The sequence below is a fragment of the Gigantopelta aegis genome, chromosome 10 (genome assembly GCF_016097555.1).
Source record: "Gigantopelta aegis isolate Gae_Host chromosome 10, Gae_host_genome, whole genome shotgun sequence".
Lineage (NCBI taxonomy): Eukaryota > Metazoa > Mollusca > Gastropoda > Neomphalida > Peltospiridae > Gigantopelta > Gigantopelta aegis.
Window position 1 is genome coordinate 42,630,442 of NC_054708.1, and position 17,758 is coordinate 42,648,199.

Sequence of the window (17,758 nt, forward strand, 5' to 3'; positions counted from 1 at the left end):
CGCATTATCATATCAATGGATTTGTGCGCATTTGAAATGCTGGAGTTGAGGCCATACTATCTAAGTCTGGATCCAAGTCACTAGGTTCTTCTATTTATAATTTGATGCTTATACGTCTCATCTGTTATTCATCTTCTTGTTATTCCAGACTGATTCTTTTAGTGTATTCTCACATTTCTTTCTTCTCACCCAAGAGCATGATACCGATGTCCTACGTTACGTATTGCAGTGTAGTTTTCATCTGTCATTTTAAACAAAATTCATGCCCCACATCTCTTCAATATTCTATGTTTTTTCTTCTTTTATCATAGGCATTCATGTCCATGCTATCATTAAATGTCCTCTTTCTAATACCATTTTCGGTTTTACTGTATTTCTCTTCATAGCGTTTCTTCATATTTTGAATCAATAAAGGGATATACTATTGTATTTATCCATTCACTATAAAATATCTGAGCTACTAGATTATCTGAGGTATCTAAAATTATAGCTTTCTTTCCTTTCTTTGGTTACTACCATATGTATATCATTCTTGTCATTCCCTGGAGAAGAGCCTCATTGTTTTTAGTTTGGTAATGACTTTGAATGTACATTTAAATTTCATTCCAGGCAAAACGTTACCTTGTTTTCCTTTGGCATTGCATTGTCAGTTTACTGTATAACAAATAAGTATAGTACAGAAATAAGGAGAACGTCAACCAATCTAGAATATTTCACCTGGAAGAATGGATACAACATTGGTCAATATTAATGGGATTCTATAAATAATTTCACTTTAACAGCAATTTTTGATATCCGTGCTTCATATCAAAGTTTTGTCATCATATTTGAAATCAGTATTCTCAAAAACGTAAGAAATATTTTAATACACATAATGTTGTGAAAAATTATACCTTTTGGCCGCCATTTTCAATTGTTAACATTTACCAATATGAAACGTCAAGATAGCTCCAAAATTCCATCAGAGTTGGATTGTACAGACAGAATGGCCATAAAAACAACTCTGCTCCAAAGATATGTCATAGTTCGCCCAACCCTGGTATTATTATGACCCAGGCCATAAAGATAGCGCGGGAAAATACAATATTTATGCAACCGCTTATTGTCGACCATAGAGCTAATAAAGTGAGATTATTATACAATCTTGTGTGTCATACTGATTTTACTACCTTCTGTGCACACCATATATCGAACAACGCAGACAATTTACTAAAATGAGAATTTGTGTACACAATCTTCATATTGAACTTAGAAGATTCTGTAAACCTAAAAAACTAATTGAACAGAGGACTTGTTTTGTTTGTAATTTCCAAGCTATGGAAGATGAAACACATTTTATTTTAGACTGCCCTATTTATTATGTTGAAAGGCAACAACTATTTGATACGTTAAACTCCTTTTCCGACTTCTCTACTCTAAATATCAATTTATAATTTATATTTATTTTGTTATACACTAATGGTTAACATTGTATTTCTAAATGTAAAGTTCTTGTTCCCGCTTTCAGTGGGGCAGCAATTTAATTTAATTATTTCCAAGTACTTTGACCATTATATTTTTGTAATATACTTTATTATTACAATAGTCGTTTTGTTTCTATAAATATAATACAATGTTTGTGTCTCCGTCTGACCAGTACATTCATATTGTTATTATTATTAATTGTTGTTGTTACTGATGTTGTATGTTTTTGTTACCTGTTTGCTGACACCAGTTTGTTTGGTATTGTGCAATAAATTGAACTGAACTGAATTGAATTGAATTGTCAATATTGAAATATTCTCTGCATGGTTACTCGGTTACTGCGGGAGTGGACTGTGGACGATTTTTGGTATAGCGTTTTCCCGATATATCGTACTCTCTTCGGTTGATATCCAGGGGATATTTATCAAATATATAAAGTAATTTGCATATTTCATTATTGAAAAACCTCTCAGATATTAGATATAATTTACACTACATGTATCTGCATGTTTCATTTTATGCAAAGTATCTAAATAAATAAATAAGATTAACGCATTCATCGTTAGTAGACGTCAATATATATATATATATATATATATATATATATATATATATATATATATATATATATATATATATATATATATACATTATGTATAATGTTAAATGTTATGTAAAGTTGTTCATGTGTATGACATTTGTTTGCTTTTAGACTTCATTGTTCATTGTTAACTTAATATGAGTTTTAGCTTTTTTTCTATCTGTTTTTCTCTTCTTCTCCGCACCTCATCTTCAACTCGACTCTAATCAGTAAAAATGTCAAAACTCCGTATGAAAAATAAGCAAAAAGCCGTACCAAAAATCGTCCTAAGTCCACTCCCGCAGTAACTGAGTAACCACACAATGACATTACCAAGACAAGACTTAGAGGCACTATGAATCTGAACATTCATTTATACTGAACAATTACCGATTACCTCCAACATAATACCCAGGGAGTGCCGAATCCAACTGCGTTTTGATGTATCATGTACGTTTCTAAATCTGCGATATATTCCTTGCAGAATGTGACTAGTACTGACCTTGTGTTCGTGGTATTTTCGGAATTAAACTCAGTGTGACTAAAGTTGTCATCCTTTTGTGGCAGGACACCAAAGCGTTTTGTCACAAGTGTGTGCTAGTTCACATTAAAGTTAGCACGTTACGTACTATTTAATCGGAAATATCTTCTTCTTTGTTTTAAATTCACCGAACATTTTTTGTTCGCAAACACTTCCTGATTTACAGTATTCAGTGCCGTCAATGGTGATACTTTTAATACTTTTGTTATTTTTCACCAAAATACTTAAGATTTTAGCGCAGATTATAAAAGTGTATGATGAGAGAAGACCACCTTGCCTGCATTCCCTTTGCAGCTTAAAGGCGTCTGAAAGGTAGCCATTTTGTATTACTCTGGACATTGAGATTTTATAGAATGTTTGAATCCAACTTTTTATAGATGTTTTAAAATTAAATATACCCAATGCTTTATTAATACAATACCAAAATACCGAATCAAATGCTTTCTCAAAATCTACAAGAACTAAAAGGCAAAGTATTTTATGTATTTCACTATACTGCATTATGTCATATATGATACGGATATTTTCTCCAGTGTATCTGTCTTTAATAAACCCCGTTTGATCTTTAATTGTATTTTGGTTTGTTTGTCTTAGGGATATTAATTATACCAAGTTTTTGAACATTGGACATTTCTTTAACAACATAGCTATAATTTATTGATTGGACTATATAATATCCTAAATCTACCCAAAAGAATTTGAAAAACTGCAGTGAATTCATTTAAGCCAGGACTTTTCAATTTAGTTTCTACTTTTTAAAGCTTAGCTTAGCTTAAGAAGCATATAAGGCTGTAACCAGAGATCGCCACTGCTGCCTGTCTTTTGTCAGCTTCTCCAGCAGTCCCCAGCTCAGACTGCCCTATCGGATTTCCTTCTCTACTGTCCTCCTCCATTTTTCTTTCGGTCTTCCTCATTTCCTTTTTCCAGGAGGGGTCCATCGGAGTGCCACTCTTTGTGGGACTGTTTGAGGCATTCTGATAACATGGCCAATCCAGCGCCATCTTCGGCGCTTGATCTCCGATACCAATGACTCAGTGGAGGTTTGTTTATGGGGTTTTTCGTTGGTTATGATGTTGGGCCAGAAGATATTCAGAATCCTGCGAAGGCACCGATTTTGAAAGACCTCCAACTTCTGACCGACGGTCTTGGTCATTTTTCAGGATTCTGCTCCATACAGTAGAGTGCTTAAGACATTGCTTTTAAAAAGGCGTATCTTTTTGTCTTCAAACTAATCTTGCTTGCTTTCCAGATGTTTCGGGGTGATGCAAAGGTCTGGCTTGCCTTGAAGATTCTTGAATGGATTTCTGCTTCACTGTTTCCATCGGTTGTCATCTTAGAGCCAAGGTAGGTGAAGTCATCAACTTGTGCAACTTTGTTACCACGAAGGATAATGGATTCGTTGGACTTAGTGTTCATTTTCATGAGTTTAGTCTTAGGAATGTTGATCTTAAGTCCAATCTTCTCTGCAGTGGTTGCTAGGTATCGTGTCTTGGCCTGTATGTCTATATGACGGTGAGAAAGTAAACAAATGTCGTCTGCGAAATCCAGGTATTCGAGTATGCTTGCGAAAGTCCACTGGATCCCTCTTCTTCACTGGATCCCTCTTCTTCCCGATTGTTCCACATTCTTTATGATCCAGTCTGTCCCAATTATGAACAACACCCTTGTTTTACCCCAGTGTTTATATTGAAAGGGTCACCAAGAAGGTTGCCATTTATAACTTGAGAACAGAAATCTGTATCTGTAAAGCTTGAAACTTCTGAATGTGTTATTTTACAATCTAGAGAATGTGCTTTTTCATTTGTTAACTTTCTAAAATTGTAATCACTTAGTGTTTTCTATATTATTATCATTTTGATCATCACGTGTAGAATATAAATTATATTAAAACGTTTTTGTCTCGTTAAAATGTGTTTTTGGTCTGTATTTATTGTGCCATTATTGAATTCATTAGGTAATACTGTTTTGTTTTGTTTTAAAATATTTTTTCGAGAGAAACAAGTCAGTCTGCATGGTCTTTCTGCGGACAACCTTTGGCAGACTATCGTGGACTGTGAAAGCAGGAAAAGACCGGTTTCGCCCCCAAACCAGTTCGTAACAAGTGTTTCTTCGCCCCCAGTTTGATCAGTTCGAGCCAAGTGTTTGTTCACCCCAACGAATTGTCAGTTCACCCCAAACAATGTGTCAGTTCGACCCCTTCTCCAATATTATATCAGCTAATAAGGATCATTTTAGCGGAAGTTGTTTTTATTTTTGTGTTATTTTATTATTATTTTTAAAATTAATATTTTGATGTATTTATGTATGTATGTATGCATGCATGTATGTATGTATGTATGTATATATGCATGTATGCATGTATGTGTATGTGAATTTAGCTCTCAGTGACATTAAACAATATATAGCTGTCAGTGATAATATGACTTAGAAGACACATAGTGTTTTATCATTTTTATATTATTATTATTTTTATTGTTGTTGGCGAAATGTCTGGGGCAAACATACTTGGGGGCGAACCGTGAGGCATTCGAATGCAGCGAGTGTCAGAAACCAATGGTTGTTACAGCAAACCCTATAATAAAAATATAATTCGGGATACACCTAAACAGTAACACACATTTAAATAAATTGTATTAGCCTATAGGTTTCTTTTTTTCTCTCAGAATAAACATAAATGAAAATATACATATTTCAAAAATAGTTATTTTTCCAAAAATAAAACAAAACACTTCTGATTTACAGACATATTAATACCGTTATAACGCGGAGAGTGTCCACATAGTAACAAATGGTATATAATTGCAACACGAATTACATTTATACGGAACATTCTGCCAGATCAAACACAACTAGCACAATTCTGACAGATCTGGGAGGAGATGCTACGTGCGCGGTTTTAAACAATATAATATATACATCATGATCATGTATCAATACTACAATACCTCTACATGGAAATTAATCCAAGAACAAACAGACCACAAGAAAGTCTTTGACTATCTTAGTCGTACACACAAAAATTGTCATGTTAATTTTGGTAATACCCTATACATTACAAGCACATTAGCACCTTCTGTACTGATCGTAGTTCAGTGAAATGACATGGATTTAAAGGCGATATACAATAACATTCATAATGGCAGGGGAAAAAAAGAAAGAAATGTTTTATTTAACGACGCACTCAACACATTTTATTTACGGTTATATGACGTCAGACATATGGTTAAGGACCACACAGATTTTGAGAGGAAACCCGCTGTCGCCACTACATGGGCTACTCTTTCCGATTAGCAGCAAGGGATCTTTTATTTGACCTTCCCACAGGCAGGATAGCACAAACCATGGCCTTTGTTGAACCAGTTATGGATCACTGGTCGGTGCAAGTGGTTTACACCTAACCATTGAGCCTTGCGGAGCACTCACTCAGGGTTTGGAGTCGGTATCTGGATTAAAAAACCTATGCCTCGACTGGGATCCGAACCCAGTACCTACCAGCCTATAGACCGATGGCCTAACCACTACGCCACCGAGGCCGGTATAATGGCAGGAATTCAGTATTATTTGGTCTCTTCAATATCCTGGACATTCGAAGTTTTACACGGTGAGGAAAGCATCTTGGGAATACATGTTTGACGTCATTTTAAACTACGGCTGGTTGGCTTGTAAAACAAATATAGTTATTTTAACACTTGTTTTTGATAACAAGAAAAAGCCTCTTGACACCATATAGTCTGTTCCTATCAAATAGCAACGAAACATCTTTATGAGCACTTTCCCACAGTTCCATACTAAGTACAACAACAGAGATATCATACATACATACCTTATACATAATCATAATCATAATCATACACTATGCCACTGTAATAGCAGTTATAAAATTTAACAAAGCTCAGTACTATTAACGTTCTATAATGCATTATAAATAAAACAAAGCATAGGCACATGATAAGAGAATGGAATTATTAAGGTAACCATGAATATGTCCCATCAAACTAGTTCCCAATATGACATTCGTTTGACTAATCAACAGAACGCCAACCCTAATACTCGATCTATTCTATAAAAACACAAATTCCCATATAGTACAACATGAATTACACCCACACTGCAGATAGTACAACATGAGGTACACCCACACACTGCAGATAGTACAACATGAAGTACACGCCCACACTGCAGACAGTACAACATGAAGTACACCCACACTGCAGATAGTACAACATGAAGTACACCCACACACTGCAGATAGTACAACATGAAGTACACCCACACACTGCAGATAGTACAACATGAAGTACACCCACACACTGCAGATAGTACAACATGAATTACACCCACACTGCAGATAATACAACATGAAGTACACCCACACACTGCAGATAATACAACATGAAGTACACCCACACTGCAGATAGTACAACATGAATTACACCCACACTGCAGATAGTACAACATGAAGTACACCCACACACTGCAGATAGTACAACATGAAGTACACCCACACACTGCAGATAGTACAACATGAATTACACCCACACTGCAGATAATACAACATGAAGTACACCCACACACTGCAGATAGTACAACATGAAGTACACCCACACACTGCAGATAGTACAACATGAAGTACACCCACACACTGCAGATAGTACAACATGAATTACACCCACACTGCAGATAATACAACATGAAGTACACCCACACACTGCAGATAGTACAACATGAGGTACACCCACACACTGCAGATAGTACAACATGAGGTACACCCACACACTGCAGATAGTACAACATGAAGTACACCCACACACTGCAGATAGTACAACATGAAGTACACCCACACACTGCAGATAGTACAACATGAGGTACACCCACACACTGCAGATAGTACAACATGAGGTACACCCACACACTGCAGATAGTACAACATGAGGTACACCCACACACTGCAGATAGTACAACATGAATTACACCCACACACTGCAGATAGTACAACATGAATTACACCCACACACTGCAGATAGTACAACATGAGGTACACCCACACACTGCAGATAGTACTGCAGATAGATAGTACAACATGAGGTACACCCACACACTGCAGATACAACATGAAGTACACCCACACACTGCAGATATTACAACATGAATTACACCCACACACAGCAGATAGTACACCCACACACTGCAGATAGTACAACATGAATTACACCCACACACTGCAGATAGTACAACATGAATTACACCCACACTGCAGATAGTACAACATGAAGTACACCCACACTGCAGATAGTACAACATGAATTACACCCACACACTGCAGATAGTACAACATGAAGTACACCCACACTGCAGATAGTACAACATGAATTACACCCACACTGCAGATAGTACAACATGAATTACACCCACACTGCAGATAATACAACATGAAGTACACCCACACACTGCAGATAGTACAACATGAGGTACACCCACACACTGCAGATAGTACAACATGAGGTACACCCACACACTGCAGATAGTACAACATGAAGTACACCCACACACTGCAGATAGTACAACATGAAGTACACCCACACACTGCAGATAGTACAACATGAAGTACACCCACACACTGCAGATAGTACAACATGAGGTACACCCACACACTGCAGATAGTACAACATGAGGTACACCCACACACTGCAGATAGTACAACATGAATTACACCCACACACTGCAGATAGTACAACATGAATTACACCCACACACTGCAGATAGTACAACATGAGGTACACCCACACACTGCAGATAATACAACATGAAGTACACCCACACACTGCAGATAGTACAACATGAATTACACCCACACTGCAGATAATACAACATGAAGTACACCCACACACTGCAGATAGTACAACATGAGGTACACCCACACACTGCAGATAATACAACATGAAGTACACCCACACACTGCAGATAGTACAACATGAATTACACCCACACTGCAGATAATACAACATGAAGTACACCCACACACTGCAGATAGTACAACATGAATTACACCCACACACTGCAGATAGTACAACATGAATTACACCCACACTGCAGATAGTACAACATGAAGTACACCCACACTGCAGATAGTACAACATGAATTACACCCACACACTGCAGATAGTACAACATGAAGTACACCCACACTGCAGATAGTACAACATGAATTACACCCACACTGCAGATAGTACAACATGAATTACACCCACACTGCAGATAATACAACATGAATTACACCCACACACTGCAGATAGTACAACATGAAGTACACCCACACACTGTAGATAGTACAACATGAAGTACACCCACACACTGCAGATAGTACAACGTGAAGTACACCCACACTGCAGATAGTACAACATGAGGTACACCCACACACTGCAGATAGTACAACATGAATTACACCCACACTGCAGATAGTACAACATGAAGTACACCCACACACTGCAGATAGTACAACATGAATTACACCCACACACTGTAGATAGTACAACATGAAGTACACCCACACACTGTAGATAGTACAACATGAATTACACCCACTGCAGATAGTACAACACGAAGTACACCCACACTGCAGATAGTACAACATGAATTACACCCACACACTGCAGATAGTACAACATGAAGTACACCCACACACTGCAGATAGTACAACATGAAGTACACCCACACACTGCAGATAGTACAACATGAAGTACACCCACACACTGCAGATAGTACAACATGAAGTACACCCACACACTGCAGATAGTACAACATGAAGTACACCCACACACTGCAGATAGTACAACATGAATTACACCCACACACTGCAGATAGTACAACATGAAGTACACCCACACACTGCAGATAGTACAACGTGAAGTACACCCACACTGCAGATAGTACAACATGAGGTACACCCACACACTGCAGATAGTACAACATGAATTACACCCACACTGCAGATAGTACAACATGAAGTACACCCACACACTGCAGATAGTACAACATGAATTACACCCACACACTGTAGATAGTACAACATGAAGTACACCCACTCACTGTAGATAGTACAACATGAATTACACCCACTGCAGATAGTACAACACGAAGTACACCCACACTGCAGATAGTACAACATGAATTACACCCACTGCAGATAGTACAACACGAAGTACACCCACACTGCAGATAGTACAACATGAATTACACCCACACTGCAGATAGTACAACATGAAGTACACCCACACACTGCAGATAGTACAACATGAAGTACACCCACACACTGCAGATAGTACAACATGAAGTACAGCCACACTGCAGGAATGCGACTCCCATTCAAAAATAAAAGTAGAGGTATACCATACTCAAATAATGGTCATGTTTCAGTATTCAGTATTCGTAGCAACAATTCTGAAAGGGGGAATGCTTCTTGTATAGTAAGTAAACCCCAATAAAAATAAAATAATAGAAATACTACATATAAGAAATATCTTATCATGATGACCGCTTTCATTTCCATTTCATTTTATACTTATTTTCCAATTAAAGTTCAGGCACGCTGTCCTGGACACACCCCAACTATCTGTGCTGTGTGACCAAGACAGAGGGTTAGTGACAAGTTGTTAGTGGTTAGTGGGCGAGAAATCAGTGTAGTGACCATTGAATGGTTAAACATGCTCTGGGTCGAAGCCAGTACCGGGGTGCGAACCCAATATCTACCAGCCTTATGTCCGATGGCTTAATATACCACTACACCACCGAGGCCGGTATGGTGAGTGTACAGGTTGATGTGACCTGTACGAATTAAACAAGAACCAATACAAGGTTAAAAATCATGCATGTAAACTACATCACATCAAGACGAACAGGTTTATGTAACAAATATGAATAAAGCAAGGAGTAGCACACACATAATGAAATCCCTACATGTAGGACATATCATGCCACTAAGATTTTACAGTTGTATATAAGAGGACACCAGGCCCGTAGGAACAACTTTGGGAGCACGAGCTGATAAAAGTATGAAATCCGAGGCTTTCTGGGGATTTTTATACTTTTATCAATGAGTGCTGATAAATTATGATATCACAAGGCACGAGGGGCATGTGGGGGGGGGGGGGGGGGATTCGTTTTATCATCCATTATAATTCTTTTCATTTGCGACAATTTGTAAAAACAATGTCAGTAATGTGGGTTGAATGTCACCTGTATATTTGACAGCGGCAGACTCCTTAACTAGCAGAACGACAGGTGCGTGACGTCACTAATGATAGGTTTAGCGCTGAAACATGGACAGTGACGTAACAAAAAGAAGCGATATCTCATAGGAGAATATAAAGTACCAGCGATATCTCCAACAAAAGCCTTTAATGGATGATAAAATAAAATCCCTCCATGTAGGACATATCATACCACTAAAACTTTACAGTTGTTGTATATGTAAAATACGGGGTGTATTGTGAAACGTATGAATAAGCAAGGACCAACATAGCCATTTAAAATGTTACAAGATGGATTGTAATACAGCTGAGCTATAAATAAAACATAAAATACAGCCTTAACCAACAAAGATTATAAACATCTTCGATGTAGGATATAATATTATCACAGCATGCTGTCATGTCTTATGTCCTGATTACAGAATTATGCGAGGACCAACATAAGATAATAAAATCCCTGTGTTATCACAGAAAATGTCATGACTTATGTCCGGATTAATGAATCATGTGAGGACCAACATAAGATAATAAAACCCCTGTGTTATCACAGAAGATGTCATGACTTATGTCCGGATTAATGAATCATGTGAGGACCAACATATAAGATAATAAAACCCCTGTCTTATCACAGAAGATGTCATGTCTTATGTCCGGATTAATGAATCATGTGAGGACCAACATAAGATAATAAAATCCCTGTGTTATTATAGCATGATGTGATGTCTTATGTCCGGATTACAGAATCATGTGCGGACGAACATAAGATAACAAAAATCCTGCACCAAGTTCAGTATCACGCCAGATGAGAGCGACGAGTCTGAAATGAGACATGGACCAAGACAAAATACCAAAGACCTTCATGTCGGGTGTAACAAGATCACGGCATTGTAGCTGGTCCATGTGCAGAATATAGAATCATCTGACGACAAACATAAGACATAATGTTTTAGCTGTTGAGTTGAAATATGATCAAATGTTTTATTTATCATTATAATACCACCAACAACTTTCTAACAATGATGTAATCTAATATAAAGTTTTATCCCACAAATATAATATTAACAGGTCTTCTTTTAACAAAGGTACGTTATCATTACGGGTTTCTTCTTCAATAGTCGTGATTTTTCATCATGTCGTCGTGTTCTTCATATTTCCTGTTCTTGTCACCTTCCAGGTGTACCATGGCATTGCCTTCTGGTTCCTGTGTACTTCGCGCCCATGGCTGGAGCTCTCCTGATGCGAAGATAATATAGAAAATGGCGCCAAAGACATATATAGCGGCAGAAATGAAAAACACATATTGCCATTCAGTTCTTGTTTGTCCCTGCAAGATACAAGGAAGAACAATACTTTACCAATCAAATAAGAGCTATTGGTTTGTGTCTTTATCTGTAAGGTAAAAACATTTAAAAGAAACAGAATTAATTACAAGCATCAATACTTTGTTACGCTAGCCCTGTCTTCATTAACCTTGATGTGTATTGATTGTGAAAAGGCTATCAGAGTAGTATTACTATCATGATAATGTTATGCCAGTCATTGTGGTTTGGGGTGTACAGCAGGTTTCCAGGCACCAATAAGTAACATAAAAACCAGCGAAGGGCTGCTGTCCAGAAAAAACATTGGCGTATGTACATAATGGAAGATAAAATAATTTTCCATAAAACGTTTGAAGGTGCACCGATTCCAAATCTGATAAGAAGTTTGAGAAATCCATCTCGTATATCAAGCATGTAGGACTATGCCACCTCCTCCAGTAAAACACCCCTTGGATGAATACAATGTATTAGAAAGATATGTCCCTAAACATTCAGTCGTTGCCCTAACAAATGCTCAGTTCCCTTTAGGGTCAGCAGCCCCACGAACCCTGCGTCTCATACTCATATCGTCTCATTCACTGACTCCTTGATGGCTATAGAATATAAAAATGGGAAAAACTAAAAATGGGTGCACGTTAGACCCTATGGCCTGACTTAAACTATAATACTCTTACTTTGGTTGTTATGACTCCCACTACAACAGGGGAGATAAATCCTGTGACCGCCGCAATAGAGTTGGATATGCCGAAAAGGATGCCAGCGTAAGCCGGAGCGATGTCGACGTGGTTCACTACGAACCCGCTGTATTGAAAACCTGTGAGACAGACACCGAGCATCAAAAGAACAACGCCCGTGACAGGCTGGGTGCAATCCACGTACCCCAGGCCGATCAACATTATAGCTGGAACAATTTTACCTACAAAAAAAGAAAAGAAAACAAAAGTGCTTCATTTTATTTTAATGACACCCGAACACCTAGTAAAGAACTGGATGCTTAGTATGACACATATAGTAGACGCGACACCAGGTGTTAAAAGTGTACTCCAAAACAATCATAACTGTTGTAGTTTTTAATCCTTAAAGGGACATTCCTGAGTTTGCTGCAATTTTTAAGATGTTATCGACTAACAAAGACTTTTTAACTACTGTAATTGCATATTAAATATATTTTTACTGCATCAAATATTAACGGCTGTTTCTGATGGTTCTAATATTTGTATTAGGTTAAATTTGATTTTATTTCCTAAAAATTATTTGAAGACAAAATCCAGTTTGGACCTCTTACAAATATTAAGATGACCAGAAGCACATTGAATATACAGACACTGATATTCTAAACAAGAAAATATATTTAATATGTAAGTTTAATCGTAGAAATATTTTATTAGTCGGAAACATCTTACAATGCAGCAAACTCGGGAATATCCCTTTAAAGAAGACGACTGGTTCTTAAAGTGGTATATTGCTTAAAAACAGACATATCGAATAGAATAAGGAAAACAAAAATCAACCTGTATTTAAAAAAGAATTAAAGTAACACCATTTATAAAAGGTGAAAAGGTAAACTGTGAATTCAGTATTCAATCCACTTGCTGTAGACAGTAACAATGGTGAGAGAAAAAGAGGTAACAAAGAGTCGGCTAAGACATATAAAACGAGACGTTTCTTACCGAATGCGTCGAATGATTTCCTTGTGACTGTTGTCGAGAGTATTCTTTTCTTCCTGACAAAATCAGCCAGCCACCCCGACACGTTGATCAACAACCAGAAGATGATATACGGCAGAGCCGACAGTAAACCATTCTGAAAGATTGGACACCGCATACGTTGCATTTCAATAAACCTTTTTTTAACCATGATCTACTCAGGCCCCGTCCCAGCCAGTGCATTACGACTATTCTAGTCTTTGTGATACATCAGAATCTGTGGTATGTACTGTCCTCTATTCATATAAAAGACCCCTGGTTACTTTATCGTTAGGAATAGCCTATGTGGCGGTAGTGAGTTTTCTCTCAGTCTTTCTCTCGATATTTTTTCGAAATAAAAATAACCATTATATATGTTAAAACGCCAAATAGCCCTAGTTTAAATAAAAATAACCATTATATATGTTAAAACACCAAACAGCCCTAGTTTAAATAAAAATAACCATTATATATGTTAAAACACCAAACAGCCCTAGTTTAAATAAAAATAACCATTATATATGTTAAAACACGAAATAGCCTAGCCTAAAATAACAACGTGGATGGAGGGTGGACAGCATATAGGGATTCGTAGGGTACAGTAACTCACTAGGGCGGGATGTAGCCCAGTGGTAAAGCGTTCGATTGATGCGCAGTTGGTCTAGGATTGATCCCCGTCGATGGCGGAAGCAAGTAGACATTGGTGGGGGTGGGGGGGGGGGGGGTGTGTGACTGAGATCGAAGGCGTATAGCAAAGTTTCTAGGGTATTCGGCGGTCTGCTCCTAGATGTCCTGAAATGCAATTTCCTGCATGCTACAAGTAAAATTCATATCTGCCGTATGATTTAATACCAAGATTTTTTATTTATAGTTACCCCCAGCCCCTCCCCACTGCGCCGCCGTGCCTGTTATAACAAATTGTGTTCTTGTTCCCAAAGATGTCAAAGATCTCAGTAGAAAAAAGATAGTTAAAAGATTATATGCCCCACCCATGAATGACAAAATAAAATCCAGCCTCTATATATTTGAGTCCCAGGAAGTCTTGATCACTGCCAAATCTAGCTGACAACGATCCAGGCATTGGTACTAGTATTTTGCCTAACCGTTTTCATTGCGCAATAACACGCACTCTACACAGAGGAGGTTTATCCATTAGCACGTGCTATGGGCCCCGTGCTTCAGGGGGCCCCGTGCTTCAGGGGGCCACGTGATGTGTACTTTATTTTCCCCAGGTAATTTTCCCCCATCTCCCTGAGGGGGTTGCAAAATATATATCCTGGGAAGGTGCACCCGCTGTTATTTGTGCTCATTTCATTTCATTTCAACTTATTTTCGTGCTTATAGCTAATTACGTTTCAAGCACACTGTCCTGGGCACACACCTCAGCTATCTGGGCTGTCTGTCCAGGACAGAGGGTTAGTTGTTAATTGTTAGTGAGAGAGAAGAGGGTGTAGTGGCCTTACACCTACCCACTGAGTCGTTAAAACTCGATCTGGGTGGGAGCCGGTACCGAGCTACGAACCCTATACCTACCAGCCTTATGTCCGATAGCTTAACCACGACGCTACAGGCCCCACGGATCCTTAAAACAACCCAGACTACAATATAACAGTTCAGTAATGAACGGACGCAGTAACGGACGCAGTAACGGACGCAGTAACGTACGCGGCTATGTCAAACTTGAGTACTTCCTTCATGTATGTCGGAATGTTGGTCATCAGGGTGTATGCGCCCCAATCCGACGTTGTGTTGCTCACGATAATAGCCCACACCGGAAGTGACATTGCTATCTTCTTCCATGGAATATTCAATGCCTGAAAAAGACAGTTAAAATACAATAATTCACTGCTGTTCTGAAATAAAATTCCCTCCAATCTACAAGTAAATTCATCGTGACAAATGAAGATAAATGCAACACGTTTTAAAAACATTTTTCACGACGTATTGTTTATGTATACATGAATTGTGTAGGCTAAACGCTGAAAATATGTGTGCGTATCTGCGTGTGTGTGCATATACAAAACATCACAGTCGTGTACCAAGTTGTTCATTCAAATAAGATTTTATAAGTAAGATCCAGTCAAATGTACGATTCAATCAATTAATTCGGTACAATACAATATGCATTTTAAACCCCAAAAAAACTCCCACAACAACCGAACCAAACAAATAAATAAATGGACAATTCGTTTGAAACGTGTGTGTGTGTGTGTGTGTGTGTGTGTGTGTGTGTGTGTGTGTGTGTGTGTGGAGGGGGGTCGATCCCCCAAAATCCCTCTGCACACGCGCTTGTAAATGTCTTCATCATTTACTTGATCATTCTTTGCCATTTTTGTTTTGCCCCGCCGTCAAGAAAATGGCAAATTGCGTCATAAGTTATGGCCCTAGAATTAACTTGTCACCACATACTTTATTTTAGCCGTTATAATATACCTCATCCTCAGAAGACCTAGCGCTGTCTTTCAAACAGTGTTCTATATATTTCTTCTCAATTTCAGATATCCGTTTGTGCTGGGCTGGGGAATCGCTGGTGAGCCACATCCAGAATGCGAACCATACCAAAGATGTGCAACCTAGAATAGAATACAGTATGGATTAAAAATATTTAACGACATCACTAAAGCACATTGATTTATTACTCATTGGCTATTGGATGTTAAACATTTGGTAATTTAGAATTATAGTCTAAGAAAGAAATATGCTACATTTTCCCATTAGCAGCAAGGGATTTTTATATGCACCATCCCATAGAGAGGATAGCACATACTACGGCCTTTGATAAACCAGTCGTGGTGCACTGGCTGTGACGAAAAATAGTCCAATGGACCCACCGACGGGGATCGATTCTAGACCGACCGCGCGTCAAGCAAGCGCTTTACCACTGGACTACATCCCGCTCCCGGCTAGATATACAATGTGCGATTTATACAGTTGTACTAATGACTTGCAGGATGCGTTGTTGATTACCTTTTAGCGTAGAACTGAAATCGTAACAGTTTAGCCATTTTTATAACCTCTTAATGAGCATATATATATATTGTACGCACCAACTGTGTCGTACAGAAGTGTCCTAGAAGTTATTTACACATCAACACAATGGGGATAAACCGGTACTCACACGCACACCCACACACGCCCACTGTTACTTGCTTACTCCAAAGCGGAATCTACAACATTGGTAAATATAAACCTGTGTTAATATTTGGATTATAGGTTGACAAATTAAACATTATTAGACCTATTGTAATTGGCTGAAATTTGTATTGTCACCCTTACATTACTATACCAGTTTTACAAATTGTAGAGCAGAGGGTTCTACCCAAAATGTTGATATTTACAGATTTGTGTTTGAAAGTGGGTAATAAATAAAATACCAAACTCATTTCCGTTAGATATACTTTTTACGAAACTGGCGAACTTGCCTTGTATTTGATGTCACTAGTATATTATTCGGCCAGATACCAGGCAAGGTGTTTGTAGTGTCAAGAAAAGTGCAAATATGGTCATAATTATAAACAGGACTCATTTAAAATATTTTGAAATAAATGTTTGTGTTACTTTCATAATAATATGCCACAAAATTCCAAAAATGTGTACCCAAAATGCATGTACCCCATGTTATCATCTTCAGTTTGAGTGGTTAGGCATTATCTTTTCCCCACCCTTAAATACTGGAGATTCCGACAAACTGTCATATCATGAAAATCATCCCATTATATATATATATTGGAACCAGTTAACTAATTCTGCTGTTTTCCTCTCCCATGTACACAAACGTATACAAAAATAGTTTAACAGATTTGAAAAACCAGAGAAGTTTGACCAAACAATGGACCAGATTTTAAGCGCCGGTCCAAAATGGTGACCTTTTGACCTCTGCTATACACTGATTGAAATTTAATGAATATATAGTAGAGACCAGT

General features: G+C 37.9%; 2 protein-coding genes across 4 annotated transcripts in view; both read right to left on the reverse strand.

Annotated features, from left to right (window-relative positions):
- Window positions 1-11,784: 11,784 nt before the first annotated feature.
- On the reverse strand, window positions 11,785-17,516 carry LOC121383329 (sialin-like). 3 transcript variants are annotated; one of them, XM_041513287.1, is made up of 6 exons: window positions 16,954-17,516; window positions 16,269-16,408; window positions 15,500-15,649; window positions 13,821-13,953; window positions 12,825-13,066; window positions 11,785-12,155 (listed from the first exon to the last, which is right to left on the reverse strand). In XM_041513287.1, the coding sequence occupies exons 2-6, from the start codon at window positions 16,374-16,376 to the stop codon at window positions 11,940-11,942; spliced, it is 849 nt and encodes a 282-aa protein (XP_041369221.1). In that variant the 5' UTR covers window positions 16,377-16,408; window positions 16,954-17,516; the 3' UTR covers window positions 11,785-11,939. The 3 variants fall into 3 exon arrangements, with proteins under 3 accessions (XP_041369221.1, XP_041369223.1, XP_041369222.1); XM_041513289.1 differs by having other exon boundaries at window positions 15,524-15,649; window positions 16,954-17,515; XM_041513288.1 differs by lacking the exon at window positions 16,954-17,516 and having other exon boundaries at window positions 13,821-13,954; window positions 15,501-15,649; window positions 16,269-16,445.
- Window positions 16,986-17,758, reverse strand: part of LOC121383636 (sacsin-like) — a 13,545-nt gene continuing 12,772 nt past the window's right edge. Inside the window, exon 7 of the mRNA XM_041513730.1 lies at window positions 16,986-17,002. Coding sequence (XP_041369664.1) covers window positions 16,986-17,002 — 17 coding nt within the window. The remainder of the gene's footprint in view (window positions 17,003-17,758) is intronic.